General features: G+C 45.4%; 1 protein-coding gene across 1 annotated transcript in view; it reads right to left on the bottom strand.

Moving 5' to 3' along the window:
- Positions 1 to 22,669, bottom strand: part of LOC308147185 (nuclear factor 1 B-type-like) — a 59,085-nt gene that overhangs the window by 4,533 nt on the left and 31,883 nt on the right. Inside the window, exons 3-8 of the mRNA XM_080519282.1 lie at positions 12,779 to 12,835; positions 10,167 to 10,235; positions 7,003 to 7,123; positions 5,989 to 6,110; positions 513 to 644; positions 75 to 259 (exon numbers count right to left, since the gene is read on the bottom strand). Coding sequence (XP_080375408.1) covers positions 75 to 259; positions 513 to 644; positions 5,989 to 6,110; positions 7,003 to 7,123; positions 10,167 to 10,235; positions 12,779 to 12,835 — 686 coding nt within the window. The remainder of the gene's footprint in view (positions 1 to 74; positions 260 to 512; positions 645 to 5,988; positions 6,111 to 7,002; positions 7,124 to 10,166; positions 10,236 to 12,778; positions 12,836 to 22,669) is intronic.

The following is a 22,669-nucleotide window of genomic DNA, read 5'->3' as shown; positions in this document are numbered from 1 at the left end:
GCGAACACACACACTGACACACACACACACGCACACACACACCGACACGCAAATACAGAGAGAGAAAGACTGACCTGGCTGCTCTGTGGGCTGGACGGGTCATATGACGGCACGTAGCTCTTGAGGGGATCAGCAGGGTTGAGGTGAGGTGGGTAGCGGATGGTGGTGTGCGAGAAGTAGGGCGATGGCGCCGGGGGCAAGATAGCCGAGGCCGAGAACTGCAGGGGCGAGTGCGGAGGGGGGCTCCTCGTCGATATAACTGCGAGAGAGAGAGAGAGAGAGAGAGAGAGCGAGCGAGCGAGAGAACAGAAGAGCAGAGAGGAAGATAAAGATTGAGTGTGCGTGAGAGGGAGTTCAGATAAAACAATCATCATTGATCTCTGAAGCTAAATTAAGTAGCATCATGGATTTTTTTTTTTTTTTTGCACTCTGTGTACGAGGACAAAGCAGTTGGAGTTTAACGGATTTTTATTTCGGAAGCGGCGCCGAGGTTGAAGTCATCCGAAACTCACCACTGTGTCCTACACCTGTTAGGCCCGGGTGATGAGGCTGAGGAAAAGTGCTGAGTCGTGGTGAGGAGTCCTGCGGGGAGGTGGGGCTGAAGAGCGGCTTCTCGGGCTTCTTCATCGTGGGGGAGGACATGTCTGCTGATGAGGGGGGAAAAAAAACAACAACACGGGGGATTAAAAAATAAATAAATAAATATGTGGGAGCATTTCTGAATCACATGTGAGTGTACGGTCGTTCTGGGTTTACAGAGTTATAGTGGTGAGAAGATATGTTAATTCACATTGTGACTCTCACTGTGTGCGCATTGGTTTAATCCAGGTTGTAGTTTCCTCCCACGGTCCAAAAGCCCGTGTTTGCTGATTTTGCATTTGCTTGTAGGTGATCTATAGTCCGGTGGGATCAGCTCTCGTATAAGACGAATGCATGGATGCGCCAATGAGGCTAAGTCTGGTTCACAACAATGAAAACTGTCCAGGGAAAGCGCTGCAACGTCTTACTCCTTCTCACCGCAAAAACTGTGAATAACCTTGAGATTTCAACATCGACCCCAAAGTAATATTAATAAAATACTGAGAGGGTCCAGAGAAACCTTTATACTCGAGGGATTCGGCTGAGAACTCGTATTGGGTAGCAGCATTCCTTGGCCCCGCAACAAAACCTAGACATGATTCAGGACTGTAAATACAAGCTATTACTCAATTGTGCAAATAAGAAACCAGATATGACCGCGGTCTTCTCAGGACCTGACCTCATTTAATATGGACAGATGCAAAACTTAAACGTGTCTGTTGATTCCCGAGAATAGAAAATGTGATGCTCTTCGCAGACTCCGTAGCTGCCGTGACCTGCAGGTTAAAGCTGAGAGGGAAGATCCAGCTTTGCTATGCCTGCGCAGGTCAAAAGCCAGCATTCGTTATGAGAGTGGATTTTCTGCACACGATGCGGCTGATTTGCACCCCTGCGAAGGCTCAATTAACGCTGCGCAATATGCATAGCTTCTCCAGCAACAAAAACCACCAATTTTTTTTTTTTTTTTTTTTAAACCACATTTAGATGCAGCGTGTGCACCAGCAGTATGGCTCTGCAGTAATAGTCCGGTTGCTGAACTGACCTGCCTGCACCGCACGATGAAAAAGCGAGACACGTGAAATAAATCAAGAGCGAGAAGACCAAGAGATACTGAGCAACTTATATCTCACAGTCCCCAGATTAAAAAAAAAACAAAAACCCATTTTGATTACTTTTTACTCGTCTTAAACAAAAGGTCCGCTCAGTTCCTCGCATGCTTCCAGCTTCAGGCGAAGCGGTAAATGTGCACCTGTCCACACTTGTTCGGGAACATCCAATTCAAAGCAGGTATTCATTATTGAGATCAAACCGTCTTGCTCAATGCTCATGATTTGCACATAGACAATTCATTTTTTGTTTCCTGTCAACAAAACATCCCCACTTTTCTTGGAAATGAGGCCATAAATGGGAATAACAATCATCAACGTGCTAACAACTTCACTGGCGCAGCAAAAAAAATAAAAAATAAATCTTTCCAGATTATTTTTGTTTTACGTCTTTTTGTAGATTTTGTTGCGGGTAAATTAATCACAACGTCCCCCCCCCCCCACAGCTTCTCCTAATGCTTCCATTTCTCACCAATGAAAGGAATGAAATGCCAAAAGTGAATTATGGTTCAAATTAAGCAGAATTTGATCAGGATTAGTGTGATCAGGGGACCTCCTTTTCGTCAGCAAATGCAATTCGCAGTGAGAAATGTACTTGGCAAATGACACTCATCCACCCCCCCCCCCCGCGGGTCAAACACACATAATCTCGGGAATCGCGATAAACCGTCGGACGCGCCCCACAAATGAAGAACTGTGCCTTTTGTCATGTCTGAGCAGACAATTAAATCCAGCAAAGTGACTTGGAAAGCAGCTGGTCGCTCAAATAGGATTTAGGAATTTCGAGACCCTCACGTAATCTTAAACGGGAATATTACACCGTTACATCTTCCAGGCCGACCCACAAGCTCCCGTAATTCCCCACGAATAATCCCGGAGGCTCCGCGGAAGCAGTGAAATTTGTTTGGGGAAGATTTCGTCGACTTCTGGAAACTTTTTTTTCAACGGTGGGATGCGAGAATCTGGTCTGCGAGTGTATTAACCAGAAATAAGAAGCTGGATCTTCCAATACCACGGGGACGGATCCACCCAATCAACACTCGTCTGCAGAGAGGAGCGACAAAGGTGGATGGAATTCGGGGGGTGGGGGGGGATTTCCCAGTCCGAAGGTTGCAAGAGGATACAGGCCTAAGTGCCGTCACTTTGTGTCAGAGGGAGAAATACATTTGAGAAGATTTATATCGCTGCTTAATGTTTCCATTAAAAAAAAAAAAAAAAAAAAAAAAAAAAAGGGAATATTTCTTCACAGAGGAGGCATTTCGCTTTTCCTCTCTTCTGCTAATTAACTCCTTCAGAGGCCGCCGCCAGAAATTAAACTGGACAAATTAATTAACACTTTAAATAGAAAGGTCCAGTGTGTCCTTGCATTTAGACCAGATTAGCTGTCTTTTCGTTCGGTGATAAATTTCATAATAAATGGATAAACGTGAGCTGAGGCCGTAAAAGTTTTTTTTTTTTTTTTAAAGTCCGGCTTTCTGAGCTTGCAGCTCTTTCCCAAGGAAAAGAAAGTATTTCTCGCACTACATGGTGAGGTTTTGTTGAACGACAACCATGTGCAAGAAATGACTGCTTGGCACTTCGGGAGGACTCATATGGGTTTAATATCGGCCCACTTCTCATTTATTCTCTCTTGACAGAATAATGGCCGTCTTTGGAGAGTTTCCTACCCACTGCTTTCCCTTTCGCCTCACCCCAACTGTCTAAAGTTTACGCAGGGCAGCACTCCCGGGCCTCGCGCTCGGGGACACGCTGAAATCTCATGTTAGCCACATTGGCCTGTGGCTCCTTCCCACCAGAGTTTTCCTGGTGTTTTCCTCTTTTCCTTATTTACTATATTTAAAAAAAATAAAAAAAGTTCTGGCTGAGGCGAAACACGAAAACAGCAAGATGGATCGTCACATTTCACCGCTTGAATAAACTTTGGCTGCACGATATTGAGTAAACATGCCATATGCGGTGAGTTGGAGATGACGACACGATTTGCAATAATTGATTGCACGTTTAATTACGTTATGTGATAGTGTTTAATGTGATAATGACAGTGTTTGATGTTAATGTCTATGACAACATTTCTATTTACACGAGTTTACCCCAACTGTGGCAGTTTTATTTTGTATGCGTGTGTAATATTTTCAAGTGGTATGAAATGAGTAAAGCTGAATTACTCAATCGCACCTTTTGTGCAGGTAAACTTAATTCAGTGCATTAATGCCAGACTTCCGATATACCTCGCAGCTCAACGTTTCGGACGAATGAATCCAGACACGGCGCTGGCAAAGTCAGCGGCGGGTGAGAATGATCCGGAGACACGGGACAGTGAGGCCTTAATTAAAAGGGCGCCGGGTTGCACGGTGCACCGGGAGACGGTGTAATGAGACATGCAAGCTGTCCTGAGTCCGTCTCTCGCAGAAAACAAACAACAACAACAAAAAAACCAAACCCCAACAACGCTGCACTGGTGTTCCTCTGACGTACACGTCTCTGTCACTTCCCTGATCCTTATTAGGTGTGCTTTGTGTATTAATTACTTTATAATTGTCCTCTTCATTAAACTTGATTATCAACACTCCACTGACAGGTATTTCCTCTGGTGCGCAGCCCCACTTCTTAATGAGAAATCATTTGACACATTTGCCCTGCAGGTCTAAGTGACAAAAGAAATAACTAAACAAACAAAAAAAGGGAAAAAAAACCCTCTCTGAGAGTCAATCATGAGAAAAAAAGTCCCACCGTTTGTGTTGTTTTGTCAGCAGGGGGAACAAAAGTACACGCAGTTTGTCACAATGGCCAGAGAAAAGAAATACATCTTTACTGAAGCCTCATTCCTGAAAATTATCTTCAGGACATCTGGATTCATTTTGATTTCATGGACTGTCAGATAAATTCTGCTTTATTACCCGACCTGAACACAACTGTTCACGCGCACAATGAAATTCAGATTATTGGAGTGATCGTGTAAACAGCATGATGTGAGGTGCTTTATCAGATGGCAGCCGTTATCTGATTATGAGAAACTGGATTCACACACACATTGTGTACAGTTCTCTCCAATACGTGTCTTAATAAATAAATACTCACAACCCCAACATGTGCAAAACAGAAGTCACGGAAACTGGAGTGATATCAACAAGTGTAACATTTGATTTTATGTTAAAAGAGACGAAAAGCCCTCAGCACAGTTGATGTAACATTAAAAAGGCGGCACCATAAATATGCCTCCCTAATTTTTTTAATCACAAGTTTGCGTCCATTCAAACATTCTGATCGACATCTTTGGAGGCGAAAAGTTTACATATGAACAGAAAATCTGCCTTTTCATCTGCTAAATTGCAATTTTCAAATACTTCATTGTTTGTCAGAGAACTGGGCTTCGATTGTCAATATCTTAAACGGGGGATTTGAACCAAATGCTATTGAATATCAACATTCAAACGCTCTTAAATATATAATATAAATAAATAATACTTTATACTTTACTTCTGCTTTAACAGCAGAAATTTTCTGTGTAATTTGAAGACGAGTTAAGTGACATAACTGTCACTTCTTCTTACTCTTTCGGATTACTGTGGAGTGGTATTTTCATTTTTCAGCTCCAATAGAATGCATACTTTGTGCAGCAATGTTCTTAAAAAGAAGGAATGCACACGCACTGATGGGACAAGAAGAACTCTTGAAGATTGATTGATGACTGCTGTCACCCACCTTAAAGCCAAGGTTGGCCAATTTCTTGACATTTTCGTTTCAAAAGTCTGACATTACAGGAACATCTTTACCTGAACTTTGCTGATCAACTCCATTTCTTACAAGATTTTTCTTTCGTGGAACTACAGGCTGCAGGTTTATCATTCCTTTGTTATACGGTGACAGGTGTCACAGAATACAGATTTGTGCTCAAACGCAGGTTGAAATGGGTTCAAGGCTTGGTAGGACTGTTGGTGCTCGGGGCGATCGCTGACATGGCATGTGTTTTCAGGAGGGTTGAACAGGTTCGCACGTTGGAAGGATGAAACGGAGTGTACAGTGGCTTCTGACGAGGGCGCCGCTTGAAAAGAGCGACGCGAGGTGTTTGCTCTGATCGGATCTATTTGCATGCAACTAGGATGGGAGAATCTGCATATCCTCCAACAACTTCTGTCAACACGCTCACGTGCGGCGCTGAGCCGCTCCGGGTTGCACCGCAAATGTTGATACAACTGCATGAATGCAACGGAGGGCGTAGCCGGGGCGAGCGCAGCCATGCCCGCTGAAGGTAAATGGAAGTGTGCAGATCATATTAAAAAGGGGGGGGGGGGGGAAGAATCACCTCCGTCTCGGTCGTGCCAGTTCGCCCGACTGCTGGCTGGTGAGCTGGGCGACGAGTAGAAGTCGGGTCCCGTCGGGCTGGTGTCCATGTTCTCGTCCATGTTGACGGTTTTGGGCCTTTTGCTGCACAACACGGAGGAAGTTTAGAGAGGAGAGACTCAGTTTTTGGGACGCCCACAGATTGCGGCAGTTGGAATGAAAGTCTGGCAGAGATTAAATGACATTCTGGGAGGAAAAATAAATAAGAACTTTCGTTCACATTGTTGACAAGAATAAAGTGATATGACAGATAGCATGTTCGCATGCCGAATGTGGAGCCAGTGCCAGTGAAGATTAGCTTTGTTTAGCATGAAGCTAAACAGACACAGTGTTTTTTTCTCTTGACAGTACAAATTCAGTCTGATTATTCATAAATATTGAGCTTCATGAGTCTTTGCATGCACAATTTCACTTTTTTTTCCACCATGCAAAGAGCAAAAATGTGAAGGAACTGAACTACGACCTCATAGATTTTAAGAAATATAACAAGGACTAGTTCAAGTTTCTTGTAATGATGTTTTCATTAAATACTCTGAACCAAGCAGTTATCTTTTTAGCTGCAGAAGTTGCAATTGCAAAACTGGTAGGGAGCTTGTTAAAGATTGTTTTCCTCAATAAAACCTGCATCCATTCTAAATGTTTTCTCTGCGAACCAACATTCTTGCTCCAGAAAAAGAGTTTTTGCTCGCTTTCATGTGGTCCTTCAGAGATACGTCACCACCGCAATATTCTGGAATAGTAACGCCAATAAAAGTTATATTTTAACTCCAAATGAATGCAATTAAATTCTTTTGAGCTATTTTCAGTGAGAGCCTATTCAGCTCCTCCATATCATATCATTGCATAGATTTTTGCACGTGAAGTTCGGCGAAACGCCAGAAAAAAAAAGGAACAAAGTCGCCGATTCCACATTATTATAATAAAAGGACGACGTTCTCTCAAACAAGCATCTGCGTCGGTGCAGCTTTAAACCGACCTGCCGGGAGGTGAGGAGAGGGAGCGGTGCAGCCCCACGCTGGAGTTCAGGTCATGATAGTAGGGTTGGCTGGGCATGTCAGCCATGGAGAAGTTTACCGCTGCGCCGTGGGTGATGGGCACTGTAGAGGACACGGGGAGGAAAAAAAGAAAGGGGGGGGGGTTGGGGTGGGGTGGGGTGGGGAAGAGAAAAAAAAAGAGGAGGGAGTTCAATGTCACAGCACTGTCAGTCCGAGTGTCGTCTTATCCCTTATCCTCGCATCGAGAGACGCACAATTAATTGCACAATAGCTTGACTGACTGTTATTGACGCTCTGCGTTAAGGGGCCTTGTATATCAAATTAAGCGCTCCCCATTCTCCCGTTAACTGTCTGACCATCACCGGCGTGTATTTTTTTATTTTTTTTGCTGAGCACTGATTAACAAGTCTGACGACGAGGCCGTGATTGCCGAGGAATAAAAGGGGCGCTTCGAGACGCGGCGGCCGCAGCATATTGCCTCCAAGGATAAATAGTTGTTGGCTTTATGGTGGCGCAGCTTAATGGCAGTTAAAATATGTCAGTTCGGCATTAAAATTCACAAAGTAAATCGCACAAACTTTTACTCCCCCCCCCCCCCCAACTATATTACTTAGCAGTTTCCTCACATTTGGTGATTTACAGTGTAAAAGGTGTTGTTTTTCCTCTCTGCGGTCAAGGTGAGGGATATTGTTTCAAGGGAGGCCGGGACTGTGTTTACAGAACAAAAGGGGTTCGCCACCCATGCTCTCTCTCTCTCTCCCTCTCTTTTCTGCAGTGTGCGGCCGCGAGGCAGCCTGCAGCTCATGCGGTTGGTCGGTTTGGAGTGGATGAGAGGATGGAGTGTGTGGCGCCGTCTGTTGTGGTCTGAGGTTCACCACTGGCACGATCCCTCGGCCAGCCTCCGCCCTGGCAGCCCGCTGCAGCCCTGGCAAAGGCCCCTGCCCGCTGCTACCCATTGCGGGCTGTCTGTGGAGGAATGCATCCGGCCCGAGGACGCTGAATACAACACCATTGTTTTGTCTTTTTTTTTTTTTCCATTCATGGCTTAGGATACCCCCCCGACCATGTCTCTGTGTGCCTCTCTCGCTCTCTCTCTCTCTCTTCTTGGCTCAGCACAATATTTGTGATGCCACTTGGCCACCCTGCCAATCATCTCATTTAATAATCTGGGCTCCCACTTTAAAGCCGAGAAACGAGTCAATGAAACAATGATGCTGCAGAAAAAAAAAAAAAGAAAAAAAAAAAAGAAAGAAAAGAACTCAAAGCAGCCGTTTGCTTCCTCCTATACAAACGGCCAATAAAGTTATGTATTGTTAGAAGCTGAGCTTCGCGAGTTCGCCCTGCTCGCGCATGCCCCGCGTTTACGTTGCCGGCCGAGGCTCCTGTTGCATTAATGAGCGTCCTGGTGGAAACGCTGGATTGCGAGCCGGCCTTGAACTCCACAGCTCCCTTTGATGGACTTCAAAGAATGTCTCAACAGCCCGGAGAGTCGGGGAGAGGAGCGCGATGACGGACGAGCGGCTGCTCAGATATCTTCCCAGGGAGCGACTGGCTGAGTGAGTGACAATTCCTGCGCGTCCGTCGACCTTTTTAAAATTCCAACTCGACTTCTGTCGGCTTTCGCGAAAACCGCCCGCCGCCGTCCCCGCCCCCGCGCCCCACAGTCACATGAGAGCAAACGCGGCGGCTCTGAGGCCATCTGGTCAGGGGGCAAATTAAACACTAAACAAAAACACAGCGTTTTCAAAGCCAAAGTGGATTCCAAGCCAGTTGGTTTGGGATTGTTTACATAATGAGTTTCATGTTTTTCATATCAGAAATGATGTTTTATTTTGTAACGAATCAATCTTTTTTTTTTTTTTAAAGATTTCTGGAGCTGATGTGAAAACCTACTGACATTAAATGCACTTATTTGTTTCAGTAAAAGTTGTATGTCACATTAGGCCAACACTCGTAAATCAGTTCATGTGCACAAAGTTTACATTATATCGTTTCAATTTATAAATTGGTTTTCTCTGACCAAGAGACCAGATGGAAGTGAACACATAAAAGTGGATTATTTGCTTTTATCAGGTTGAAACAACCAGTAATGTAATAATTTTGGCCTTTTTCAATGTAATAAACCCCGTAATGAAAATACATATTAAGATAACACTTTCCCAATAATCTAATAAGTTATTACAAGATGGAAGCAGCATAAAAAAAATTCTCGTCCAATAAGTAATAAGTGCAGCTAATACAGTACACAAGTATGGCTGCATTTATAGGAAATGTAGGTTTTGTACAGTTTGCTTATCAGAAAAGTCGATGGGATGGTCATCACATTCTCTCTCATTCATAGCTTTTCGTATTTTATCACGTTATTGGTTGTTACAAGGGCTGGAAACATATTAGCCAACAAGAAAAGTCCTAAAAGCTATTTTAGAGGAACCTCAATCCAGATGGTCCTTATTTTCTACCATCTCTTCATGAGAAAAGACAAGAACTGCTCTTCTGCTTTGACTGCAATTAGAACTATCACACACACACAAAGGTATGCTTCCCTTAAACACAGGCTTTCAGTGGCTTGGGGGGGGGGGTTACTGGGAATTGTGTACAGGTACACGGGGCCTTGACGTGCCATCAGTAATCAGAGGAAGAACAACTGTCAACGACTCTGCGGACATGTCGATACAGAGGAGTGCAGACTCTCTCTCTCTCTCTCTCTCTTTTTAACAGCTGCGCTCTTCAGTGTTCTCTCACCGCAACCAGCCAAACTGGATTCACCACACTGCAGCTGTATGGAGTCAGCGAGTGAAGGGGGAAAAAAATGCTTTGTGTGAATGTCGAAGAAGAACTGGCTTTTATTTTTTTTTTCCCTATATGACAGCGAGAGCTTATAGGCAAGAGTGGTTTGCTGTGAGCACACCCACACAGGTATTACCTGATCAGACCTCTCCTAATGACAGCCTGAGCCTGAATCCACTGACTGACTGACTGACAGATTCCTGGCTCCCGTGGTAAATCTGCTGCACCTGTTACACCTTCGGCTATCAATTGTTGCCCTGGTGTCCTCGCGTGATTCCCCGACTCTTCGGGATCTGGCCGGCCTCAACCTGACGCTTCATCTGCGAGTGATGGGAAGAGGAAGAATCCGAGTACTTACTTCTGGACACTCGCACCAGTTCTGCAACACTGAAGACTCCTGATTTGATGAAACTGTCTTCCAAATACACTGCGGACACAAGGACCAGGGAGACACGTTACTCAGTGACGAGTGATGTCACAGATTAACACTGTGAGTCCCTGAGTATGACCTTTGACCCCCTCCCTCCACCCCCACCCGCTGCTGCACTGTAGCAGCCCACGGCAATAGTATGAATAGGATATTTTAAATACAGAGAAATCCTTTTTTTTTCCAAGAGGGTCACTGGGAAAATAACCTCAATCCTGAGCTGAAATCTTCAACTAAACCTTGAGGTTATTTTACCAGAGACCTTCAGCATCAATAAGAGTTGGCTCGGGCATATCATGACTGAGGACATTAGTATAAGAATGTCGCAGTACAAAGAATAGATTCAAAACGTTGTCAATAAAAAAGGAAATTGGATTTAGAGTGAAAAAAGTCATTTATAATTTGCATTTTGAACTTCAACTTCAAATTTTGGAAATAAAATACATGTCCACATGAACGTTTTGACTATTCTTTGGTATATTTATGGTTCATTTATCAATCTAAGTATTTTCATGCCTTTTTGTTTTTTAATTTTGTATTTTTTTTTAAAAATCAAACATTACAACTTGATTCAAATATACAATATAAACATAAACAACTGCAGTGACTCAATAAAAAAAAGTGTTTCATGTTAATTGAACTCTTCAGTTTGAAATCATGTAGGTTTTTTTTTTTTTAAATATATATTTGAATTGTTACCCTGAGGAGAAATGTAATGTCTACATTACAACTGCGACAAATTATGTGATAAATTTGCCCCCTCGACCAATTTATCCAAAAGGTAAAAAAAATAATTTCCCTGTACCAAGAACCGTTGCTTCTTGCTCCATTAACATTACTGCATGTATGCAGAAAATTATCAATATCCCCTTTCAAGTCCCATAAACATTGAAACAACCCAGAAATTTTGAATCTCTAATTATTATCTTTCATTCTTTTTTTTTGTAAAATTACATCCTTGGCAGGGATCAGGAGTTTATCTAAGTGACTCTGAGGGAGTGGCCACGGCGCGAGGATGTTGGCGCGGCCCTTCTCCTTCTCGCTGGGACAAATCTAAGACCGTGTCGCCGCGTCTCCGCTCCTTTGGCATTCCCGTGTGCGCACTGAGACAAGCGGCGGCTCTATTTGTTTTGCATGCGTCGTGCTGAAAGTGAGCCGGCGAGCGCGTGACGCCGCGGGTGTGCGGGGAGCAGGGAGTTGCAAGGCGCTGCCTATTTGATCAAACACTGAAGTAAAACTTAACGACTGTCAATATTGACACCGGCATGCTCGCATACAGTATTACAGACGCTAATGGCCGTGTCAACGTGTAATTCGCGGCGGTGTTGATATTAAAGATTACTTTTAAGAAAGAAAAAAAAAGGAAGAAAGAAAAAAAAAAGAATGTGACATTGCTCCGTGTCAATAAACTCTTGGAGGTCGGAGTCCCGGCGAATGAAACGAGGTTGTTTCAATGAAGCCGGAACTATTTTTAGAACGAACAAATGATGGCGCCCAAGTATTTTTGCAGCGTCGTGGAGGTCTGTGTGACCTATCCAGGACTCGGCAACACTAAGCAGAGGCTGTCGGTAAAAAAAAAAAAAAAAAAAGCCAGACAAGTTATTGACACCCAAATGACTCCGGCTCCGCTGTGATTCCATGCCAAGGGGGGGTTGGGGTGGGTGGGGGGCTCAGGGCCGTGCCAGAAAGATAGACGGGCATCTCGATTGGCACCTACAAAGCTTAATGCCTCCAGTGAGCCAACGGCTTTCGTAAAGAGCCGTGCCACTGCCGAGGGGCCTCCCAGGACTGAGTCATTGGCTTGCTAGCATGTTTTCCTTGGCACCGGGATCAGCAGAACCTGCTCTTGAGGTAGAAAACTAATTATACTCCTCAAACTATTTTCATTCCAGCACTGTGACGACACAGCGCAGGTCAGTCCAGGGGAACAACGGCGCCGTCAAAGAACAATTTTTTATTTATTTTTTTTATTTGCCTCTTTCCTCCGCAGCTCGGCGACGCTGGCTCACCTTGACACACTCAGCGAGCTGCCAGAGACGCAGTCGGCTTTAATTCTCTCGCTCCAGATCTGAGGCGACGACAACTCAAATGACAAGATACATTCAAATTCCACTGGTTTTTTGTTTTTTTTTCCTCCTCAGTATTTACAAAGGTAATGATTAAAGATTCAGCCAGAGGGTGTCCGAAGTTTCAACTCATCCAGTTTGTATTGATCATATTTTTTTTGTTTTTTTCCCCCCTGCAGTTGAACACTTGGAGCAAGTGGCTGAAAAAATGTTGTGTAGCTGGACTTCACATGTTGTTGCACATACTTTGCCGGTGCCTCATTTGGTCTGCACCTGGCTCCGCTACAATACAGTTTCCGCTCGGCAGTAATGACTCTGCTGTTTTGCCTGCAAGTCACAGAGTTCACAACACTATTTAAACGAGGCAGGTTACAGTGTACATAAGCCGCCGTACAGTGGGCGAGCTGGACGGGAACAATGGAGCGATGACAGGAGGGAGGAGGGGAGGGGGGGGGGCATGACTGGCAGCGTACATACCTGGAAGAGGGTTCTTGCCTGGCTCATTGTTACTTGGACTTCCTGACTGCTGCGAGTCTGCAAAACACAAGAAGAGAGGCGGGGAGGGGGATTAGTGTGGGGAGAAGACGACCACATACCATCTTACTTTCGGCATTGATCCTTTCCAGCAACACAAGCTAAGATCCTGTCGCTTGAAAAAAGTAGTTTGCATCTCAATCTGATCTTGAAAGACGTTACGGTTTCTATGGAGGTGAAACGTGTTTCCACACATACTATTAGTAAGGTTTGCAAAGAGGTCTTACAAAAAAATAACAAACTGCACTGCCGATTTCCGCGGTGGCGACCCAATCGAGGCCCTTAACCCCCCCAACTGCTCCCCGGACGGCAGCTGTCCACTAGCATGCAACCAGCCGTTGGTGGAGCACTTTCTGTGCACTCCTGGAGCTGCTGCCAAAGCCCAGATGAATGGTGAGGGTTGCATCAGGCAGAGCATCCGGCGTAAAACTGCTGCCAAATCAAACATACGGATCACCTGATCCGCTGTGGCAACTCCAGGGGAGAGCAGCCAAAAGAAAAATATATATATATATAAAAAAATTAATAATTCTTATGTTCTTGATCGCCATTAACTATAAATTGCAGACATATAATAGAGTCATTACATTTTAGAATAACTAGTTTGGGTGATAAATGTGAAGGTGATGATGAAATACCTTGAAGATCAGCTAAGATAAGGTAATCTTTACTGATTTTAGGAAAACATCCAAACAATGATGAATTTTAGTTTTGCTCCGTCTGAAGGGACGTCAGTGGCAGTGATAAGGACAATCAATATCAAGCAGGAGGAACAAATAGTATAAAAACACAGTGTAATAAGAAAACCAATCTAAATCAGTTAAATGAATTGCAAGAGTTGAAAAAATACTGACTGCATTTATAGAAATTCTATTTCTATATTTTTTTTTTTAATGATATTGCAATTGAGATTCATACATTAAGTTTAATATAAAAAGAACAGGTTACACTTGAATATTAAGTTGTGTGAATGCAAAAATGTAAAAAAAAAAAAAGAGTCACTTTCAGGTGCCATCAAAATGTATTTTTCAAGGCGTGTACAAGGCTGCATTGGTTGAATTGACTTGAGAAAAAGTGCTGAAGCAGCAAAAACCTCCAATAGTTTGTCTCTTAAACTGAGAAAGCTCTTCGGGTTGAGACAAAGGCAGACATGCATCTTTTTTCTTTTCTCTTTTTTTTTTTTCCGGCAGGGTGCTTTAAGGTTTGGACTTATCTCCCCGTGGAGAAGAGTGCACCCACTGTACATTAAGCACGACAGGTTTGTTTGAACAGCTTTATCATTAATGGGAGTGCAGACGGGAGAAAAATAGCTCCGTGTCTGACACAGGGTAACCTAAAAGTTTCGACCTGTGTGTAATTTTTTTCCAAGTGGGTCGTGGGGGCGAGGTGGGTGGTGGTGGTGGTGGTGGGGCGGGGGGTACAGCATGTGTTCGGTCCTGCTGTGCAAGGTACAGCAGGACCGACAGGCTTTTCGGTATGAGGCGGCTCGGACTGACATCTTTTTCCTTGAAGCCTGCCTGGAAGGCAATCATATTATTCTCCTGCAGTTTCCTGGTTGATCACTGACAGGCATTTTGTTAGGTTTTTTTTTGTTTGTTTGTTTTTTTAACCTTTCTCACGAAAGTCGTAAAAACTCAAAGAATTTATCGGCGCAAAAACCACAAAGAGATTTCAATCAGTGCGTTCGGTCGGGCTGTTTTTTTTTTTTAAACTGAGAGCGAGGCCTCGAGCTCCGAACGTGGAGCCGCTGCCCTGCCAAACAGTTAAACGTCTGAGCGGACCCCCCGCGAGGTCCGGAGAACCGGCCCGAGCCCACACATGCACCCCGAGACGGTGGGAGTAGGGTGCAGCGAGAACGACATGGGGGGGGGGGGGGGGGGGGGTGGGGGGGTGATTATCTACACCTTTAACATGAGAGAGCTTTAGTTTGAGAGACAAGAAGCTGGGAGACGGCGAACTCAGATACCCTCGCCTTGCAACAACACCCCTTTTCCTGCTGCAGCTCTCATGAGCAGAGGAGGAGAGAAAGAAGGAAAGCAAGGAGAGAGAGAGAGAGGGGGGGGGTGAAGAAGGAAAAAAAAAAGTTGAAAGATTTATTCCTTTCTTGCTCTCTCTCTGTGTCGCTCTCCCTCTCTCTCTTGTTCCCCCACTCCTAAATTTGACTATTAAACAGCGCAGCAAAAACAGAATGTTCTTGGCCGGAGCTCAACAATGACAGGGTAGGGAGGGAAAAGGACCATACGTTAAGGAGAAGGAAAAAAGAAAGGAGGGAGGAAAAAAAAAAAAAAAGCCTCTTTTCAGAGCGTATAGGCCTGAAACCATATGAACATCATACATGATGAGGCCTCACTAAATATACATGCAGGTTCCTGAGAACTTGATTCCTGCTTTCTCATTAAAGTTTGACCGTCACATTCAAGTGCATTCGGTTAATCTTTCAAAATCCCTTCATCTATAAGTGATCCGGTTCAGTCTTCAAATAGATTATTCAGGAGAATATGCAAAAATGACAGAACAAGTTAGGAGTTGAGAAGTTTTAACCAGGAGATTATTTGCATTCCCCCCGCCCCACAACTTGAATCTCTTAGGTGAGTCATCGGTTAAAAAATTATGAGAAAAAGTTTCTTCAGAGGTTGAAATCTGCATTACGGCTTGTGCACTCCTGCATTAAACAAGTCATTGTCTGACGTCAGCTAAATAGTTTTCTTTTGCCTTGCAGCAATAAACAGCAAGTCCCTGTAGTTCCCCCCCCTAAAGACACACACACACGCTACACGCACACACACACTACACGCACGCACACACGCACGCACACACACACAAGATGTGTAAAGAAGATTTTGTGAGCAAGCAGAGGTTTGTATGGATTTGCCACAGCACATGTCCATAAAGTGATTGCAGGCAGCCCAGTGGCCTTGTCTCCTTGTCTTCTCCCACCACCCTCCTCCTCCTCCTCCTCCTCCTCCTCTTCGTCCCCCCACGCCACTTTCAGAGTCATCCATCAGTCTAGTTACGACTGCCAACTCCGTGCCTGCTCCCCGAGAACTGCTGAGAGGGAGAGAAACCAGGCGCGGCGGGGAGAGAGAGAGAGAGAGAGAGAGAGAAAAGAGAGGAGAAGAAGTCGAGGAGAAGAGCTAAACGCTGAAAAGGTAGCACAAGGGGAGGGGAAGGAAAGATAAAAAAGAGAGAGAGAGACAGAGAGAGAGAGAGAGAAGGTGGGAGGAGAGCGAGGTGCTCCAGTTCGGATCAGAGTTTGTGTTTTTGTTTGTGTTTTTTCCTTCTTCTTCCAGGCCTGAACAGGCAACCATGACAAAAAGAGCAGATGGTCGTGGCAATTAGAGATCCCAGGCAGCATCTTCCAGCATGAGGCCCCCACTGTAGCACCAGGAGAGACCACCTGGATGACTCAAGGTGGGATACAAACATATGGCACATCTGCCAGGCCTGCACCGGCGCTGGAAACACCTCCCCCTATTGCATTACATTTTACCTTTGACCCGAGAAGGGCACCCCCCCCCCCACCTCCCATTCGCTCCTTCTCCTGTCCTCGGGATCGTGATATTATTTAGCTTGGCGCTTGCCCCATTTCGTGAGGCTGCGAACGTGTTTGTTTTATCTATTGTTCTCGGCGGCGTTTTTCTTTAGAATCACTTGTGGTGTGTGCGTGTGTTGGTTTTGTCTGACCTCACTGTATTAACGTCCTATCGAATGTGCTTTGGAGAGAAATCGCATTGAAACGTCGCTCTAAAGTGAAACCTAATTCAAAATTACAAATACAGAGTTGAACTGCATATCATTTTTAAATTTTTTCCCCTAAAGTGACGCAGGAATAGATTATACAAAGTGAAGCTGTGTGGTACTCGGAGCTGGGGGCCGGGTATCCGTATTCTAAAAGGTGTCCTGTGCAGAAGCCCGGCCAATCCGATAGTCTTCAAATAAACAGTGGTGTAACCTGTAAATAAACAGTTGCGGTCGAGGAGGCTCGGCTATGCCCTGGAGCTTGGCAAGAGCTTGATCATAGGGCCAGACACACACACACACGCACACACACACACACATACACACACATATATATACACTCACACGGCTCTTTTCCAAAAACAACATTTCTTGGCACCCTCCGTCCCTGCCACTTGTTTAAATAAACAAACCAGTTCATGAAGGAAGTGAAAAAAACAGGACCACGTATGAATCACATTATCTACTGTTACTCAGCAAAAAAAAAAAAAAAAAAGGAGCAGAGGGGGCTTGTGGGTATTTTGGATGTGACCACGAGTTCTTACACCTTCTTGTCCGGTGGGATACTTATCATACCACTGGAACAATTAGGGCAATTACGGGTAATGGCAACAGAAATCTGGCTCGGAAAGAAAGTTTCTCAGAGCTTGTGAGGTTTCTCCACGCCCAAGTGTGTTACTCGCCTGGATTTTATAATCACTGAAACACACACACACACACAACACACGTACACACACACACACACTCTCCCCAGCCTCTCCATTTTTTTGGCATGATACCCATTCTGTTCCCAGTAAATTACCGAACACACATGCACCTACACACATGCAGTGCGGATTAAATTAGCAACATAGTTTGGGGAAAAACTTTTTCTTAAAATTAAAAATAAAAAAAAATGTTTTTTAAAAAAAATTAATTAAATAAATAAGTGTTTCTTTCTTTTCTGACAAGCGCGGTGCACGCTTCTAGCCCGCAAACACTTGCAGACACGTACAGATATCCCCCCCCACCGCGAAAAAAAAAAAAACCAGTGCGCACGCGCGACGCGCACGCCCTTGCAGATGCATACCGCTGTCGACATTTCAGGAGGAGAAGCCTGTCTGGCAGCCATTTTATGCCGAGCGGGGTTCTGTGCACATGTATAGCACTCTGGCTGCCAGAGGCATGGGTCCCGAGCCAAGACGCATTTCAGCAGCCTGGGGAGGCGAAGGGGAGGGGAGCATGGAGGAGAGAGGTGGAGAGGGGTGGACTCCCAGAGAAGTAGGGAAACAGAGGGAGAGAGAGAGAGAGAGAAAGAAAGGGAGAGAGGGGGCAGAAAATATCGACCTAATTACGGAGCAGCTCTGATGCGTAATGTTTCGACAATACAGCTGCTCCTGAGTAAATATTTGATGTGGTCGAGAAGACTTTCTGCCCAGTGTCCTCCTGCGCTTTTCTTTTTTAATTTTTTTTCTTGTTCCGGTGCGACGGGAAAGACTCCGGTTTGCCCTTCCTTGGAAATGAACAGCCCAAGTGTGTGTGTGTGTGTGTGTGTGTGTGTGCAACACAGGGGGGGTCAAGCAAGCTTCGCCAGAGTGCATGAATGACTGTATGCGTGCTGGTATGCAATGTGTATGTACGTGCGGAACGTATGCATCTGTGTGTGTGTGTGTGTACTTTGTCCCATGTCCTCCTCTGCTCCTGGTTTCTATCATCCACAGCTTCGCCGATGACCTCACAGCGCTCGGGCAGGCTTCCAACGCGGCCGGCAGAACCTGCTCTCCTCTCCAAATCTTCTCCTTCTCCTATCTGTCTATCGCGGTCCCCGCGCCTGCAACAGTATCCCTCCTCCATTGTATCTCTTCGTACCCGCCTCCGTGCGTATCTGCCATTCAGCGTGTATCTGTTACGATATTGTCTTATCCGGTGAAAAGTGCACGCCGTGTCCTTTTTTTTTCAAATTTCCTTTGCTCTCATCCTCCGTTTTTGGACACTTTTTTTTGTCTTCTAACGTTTCCATCTGTGCCAGTGCCTCCTCATCATCATCATCCTCATCATGACCGCCCTTTTTAATGCCCCCACCATCACCGCCACCACCCTCCTCCAACTTTCTCTCTCTCTCTCCCTCTCTCATTCTATCTCTTTGTCTCTCTATCTCTCTCCTCTCTCCCTCCCTCACGCTTTGTTGTCTAAACAAAGTGGCCTTTATCGGGATGAGCTGCAACCCAAACAAGCCAAACAAAAGATACGGGCGAGAAAATCTGCCCGCAGAAGAGGGAGGATCTTATCGTGCCAGCCTTTGTGTGCCAGCCTGCCAACTGGCGATGCCCCCCGCCGCCACCAACCCCTCCCCGAACACACACACACAGACACAGACACACACACACACACACAAAACCTAAATTGTGGCACGTCGGGCCTCCTTGCCCCCTCGGCCCCCTTCACCAGGCAGGACTCACGCATGGCATTCAGCAAAAAGCTGGCACATGACCTGGTCGGAAGGAGAAGGATACTGACACTGGAGCGAGGGGGGGGGGGACACACAAGCACAGCGCCAAATAGGACACCATCTTGGGGTGGGCATTGTTCAGCAAGGAAGATGGGCTTTGGCTAAACTCTTGAGATGCAGCAAAGCCCACTGGTTACTCATATTTTCAAACGCAGAGTGTGCCATTGTGTCGTTCAATTCACATAAATACTGGTGTCATGTCGATATGACAAGAAGATGTGGGGAGAAAAAGCAATAGTAGATGTGGCTGATGTAACGACGCTGAAGCAATTCCCAAAATTGCAAATAAAATCAGTTTTTGAATCATTTATAAGTCTACTTTTTTTTTTCTCCCTCTCACAGTGCCTGAGCTGAATGAACAGAAAAACAATCTGCTGAGTGTGTCTGCGCCTCTCGGTGTCATGTAGCGTAGCGTGAGCAACAGCGGCGAGCGCTGCACCCCAGAGTGTACTCGAGAGGCATTCAAGGACACCTCTGAGGACAGGTCGCTTGTGATTTCATCAAAGCGCATTTCTAATCCATATAAACTACAGATATGTGTGTCAAAGGGAGAAAAGCCCACTTTATACCGACGATTGCGCTCTCAGACGTGGATTATTATTGTTACGCAAGGTCCAAAGACCTCACTACATACCTGATGATTTACTCTCCGTCACCTCTGATTATTGTGTCTCTTATTTGTGACACATTGGCGCACGCAGGAATGAAATGTGTTCTATTTCTGGGACAAACTATGACTCTGCAGCGGCTGCACACGGTGGGACTGTGTAATGATTATCTCATAATTGGAACAAGGTAAGCATTTCTTATTGGCTTAAAAGAGCACCTGGTAATCCGGAGAGCCGCCCTATCGAATGACTGCCACTGACGGGGAATGCAGGTACAGTAGGATGAGTTACACACGCGCACGCACACACACACACACATCCACACACACACACACACACACACACACACACACACACACACACACACACACACACACACACACACACACACACACACACACACACACACACACACACACACACACACACACACACACACGAGACAGAAAAGCACAGGGAAAGTGAGAGGGGCAAAGTTGAAACGTCTGTGAGAACAATGAAATGTTGCTTCTTTTCTCTAAGACAGACACGACAGACTTGTTCAAAGGAGCAGGAGGACACACACACACACACACACACACACACACACACACACACACACACACACACACACACACACACACACACACACACACAAGTCTGTCAGGGTTTTGAGACTTATGGAATCAAGTGGGATCCCGGCCAGACAGGAACAATGAGTAGCCATACAGTGTGTGTGTGTGTGTGTGTGTGTGTGTGTGTGTGTGTGTGTGTGTGTGTGTGTGTGTGTGTGTGTGTGTGTGTGTGTGTGTGTGTGTGTGTGTGTGTGTGTGTGTGTGTGTGTGTGTGTGTGTGTAAGTAAGAGAACCAGCTCACTTGTATCTCCCGATGCCCGTGCACATCTCACGATGAGAGCAAACCACAGCCTCGGTGTGTGTGTGTGTGTGTGTGTGTGTGTGTGTGTGTGTGTGTGTGTACGCGCGCGCAGATCATCAGTGTGTGTTTGTTTCTAATCGTTGCATACTAATGCGGGTGAAGAGCGGGCCTTCTTTCTCTCCGCCGAGTCTCTGTGCCTTCTCCTCCGTAAACTCTCACGGCACTGAAAAGAAGAGAGCATTTTAACTGAGCCGGGAGGACAACAGGCTCCTCATTGAGGTCACCAAACAGTGTGGACGGGGAGGGAGCACATTCAGTGGCGAGTGGGCCTTGAACAAGGGACTGAATGGCCTGACGGATCATTAGCCACACCGGCCTGGGAGAGGAGAAGGAAGAACCTGGCAGGCACAAAAGGATACATAGCTGCGAAACTAAGGATGCAGATTGAGGGTTAATCCATCTAAATTCAACTTCCCCACCTTTTAATTTGAGAAATAAAGTTTACCCACCTCTGCACAGATGCACACATTGCATGCGTTTACCGTGCAAACAATCTCTCCCGGGGCCAGACTTTATTCATGGAGCCGAGGTACATGTGCACATACTGAATTCGCACACGTACACGTGTGCGCAAGAGGAGACGTGCACCCGGCGTCCTGCGGCGAGCTGATCCGTGCAACGCCATGCAGTCAGCGACCGGCCTGCAGACAAACTACACTGCACAACGCGACACAGTGGCTCATCTGTCCAATGAAAAATGAGCAGGCTGGTATCCAGTCAGCACACTGCGCCCCACTTAATGTTTCCACCTCCTTCTGCTCTCTCTCTCTCTCTCTCTTGCTGTTTGCCCTTTTCGCACAATGTGGCCTTTCCTTTCACTTTTTTTTATTACATTCCCTTTTTCCCCCCGTTTCTTTAAGTGAATCCTTTTTCTTTTTTTTTTTTTACTGTTCCACCACTTTCCTCTCAGCTTTCAGCCCCAAATGTTTTATCTCCTTTCATAACACCTAACACAGTCAATCCTTGAGTGACTCGGAAAAAGAATCACTTGTGTCCACAAGACTCCTCGACTGATCAGCTCTATTTTTTGACTTATTAACGATACAAGTGCTTTATTATGCAACAGTTCTAGAGCCGTGTTTCAAAAAAAGGCTTGAGGTGTTCGCTGCATCAGCTTAAAAGTTAAACCAAGAACTTGGTGAACTTTAAGTATCACATTCAACTGTGCTGAACTACAAAGATTAACTATTCTTAAACAAGTGACCCGGAAGCCTTGAAAAGATTAGCTGATTTAACAAGATCCTTACTTAAGGCATCTTTTATTTATATCAATGTAAGCTGCTGCAGCGAAGAATGAAGTTTAGACTCTTTCATGTATTGTTGATTCCACTGGGAAACCTGTTCAGTACAATCTGATTTCTAAATTGTATAAATCGAGGCTCCCTCTGCAACTTTTCTGGCTCCTTCGATTTGCTCCTGACCAAGTTTTCAGAGAATTTTTGAAATCACCTTGTTTGAAAAAAAAACAACAAAAAACTCAATCAATCAAGACAATTAATGTGAGACGTGTTCCAAAAAAAATTGTCTGAATAAAACGCGACTTGGTCGACACTCCACAAACGGGGGTCCCATCATTCACAAGTCGGGCCCGGCAGAAGGTCGAGCCTGTGAGAAAAAAAGAAGTTCGCATCTGTGCTGAAACAATGGACCCATCAATGGGCAACCTCGCATCTTTTTTGGTATGCACCAAACAAACAATTAGCTTTGTTGCGGTGTAATTGACTGGCAGGGCCGGGTGGCATTTACATTCGCCCGCTGTTGCCACCCTGCCATTCGGCGAGCCGGGGTAAGGAAGAATAGATCCTTACGAGGGTGCGAGGTTGGCCACATCTCCCTGATTCGAAGACACTGCGGGGCTTTTTTTTTTTTTTTTCCCCTGCGTGGCAAACTTCCAAGCAGGTTTTTTTTTTTTTTTTTAAATGCACGTCTGTGGAGGACGGAGGGAAGGGAGGGGTGGAGTGAGGACGAGACTATAGATTTAATTATGCATGCGCGTTTTCTCATTCATTGTAGTGGTGGGAAGGGGAGAGGGAGAGGGTAAGGGGTGTGCGGTGGGACGGTTGGGGAGGGGGGGACAGACCAATG

This window comes from Blennius ocellaris, assembly GCF_963422515.1.
Source record: "Blennius ocellaris genome assembly, chromosome: 23".
NCBI lineage: Eukaryota > Metazoa > Chordata > Actinopteri > Blenniiformes > Blenniidae > Blennius > Blennius ocellaris.
The sequence above is the reverse complement of the archived record's forward strand: the minus strand, read 5'-3'. Positions and strand labels throughout refer to the sequence as shown.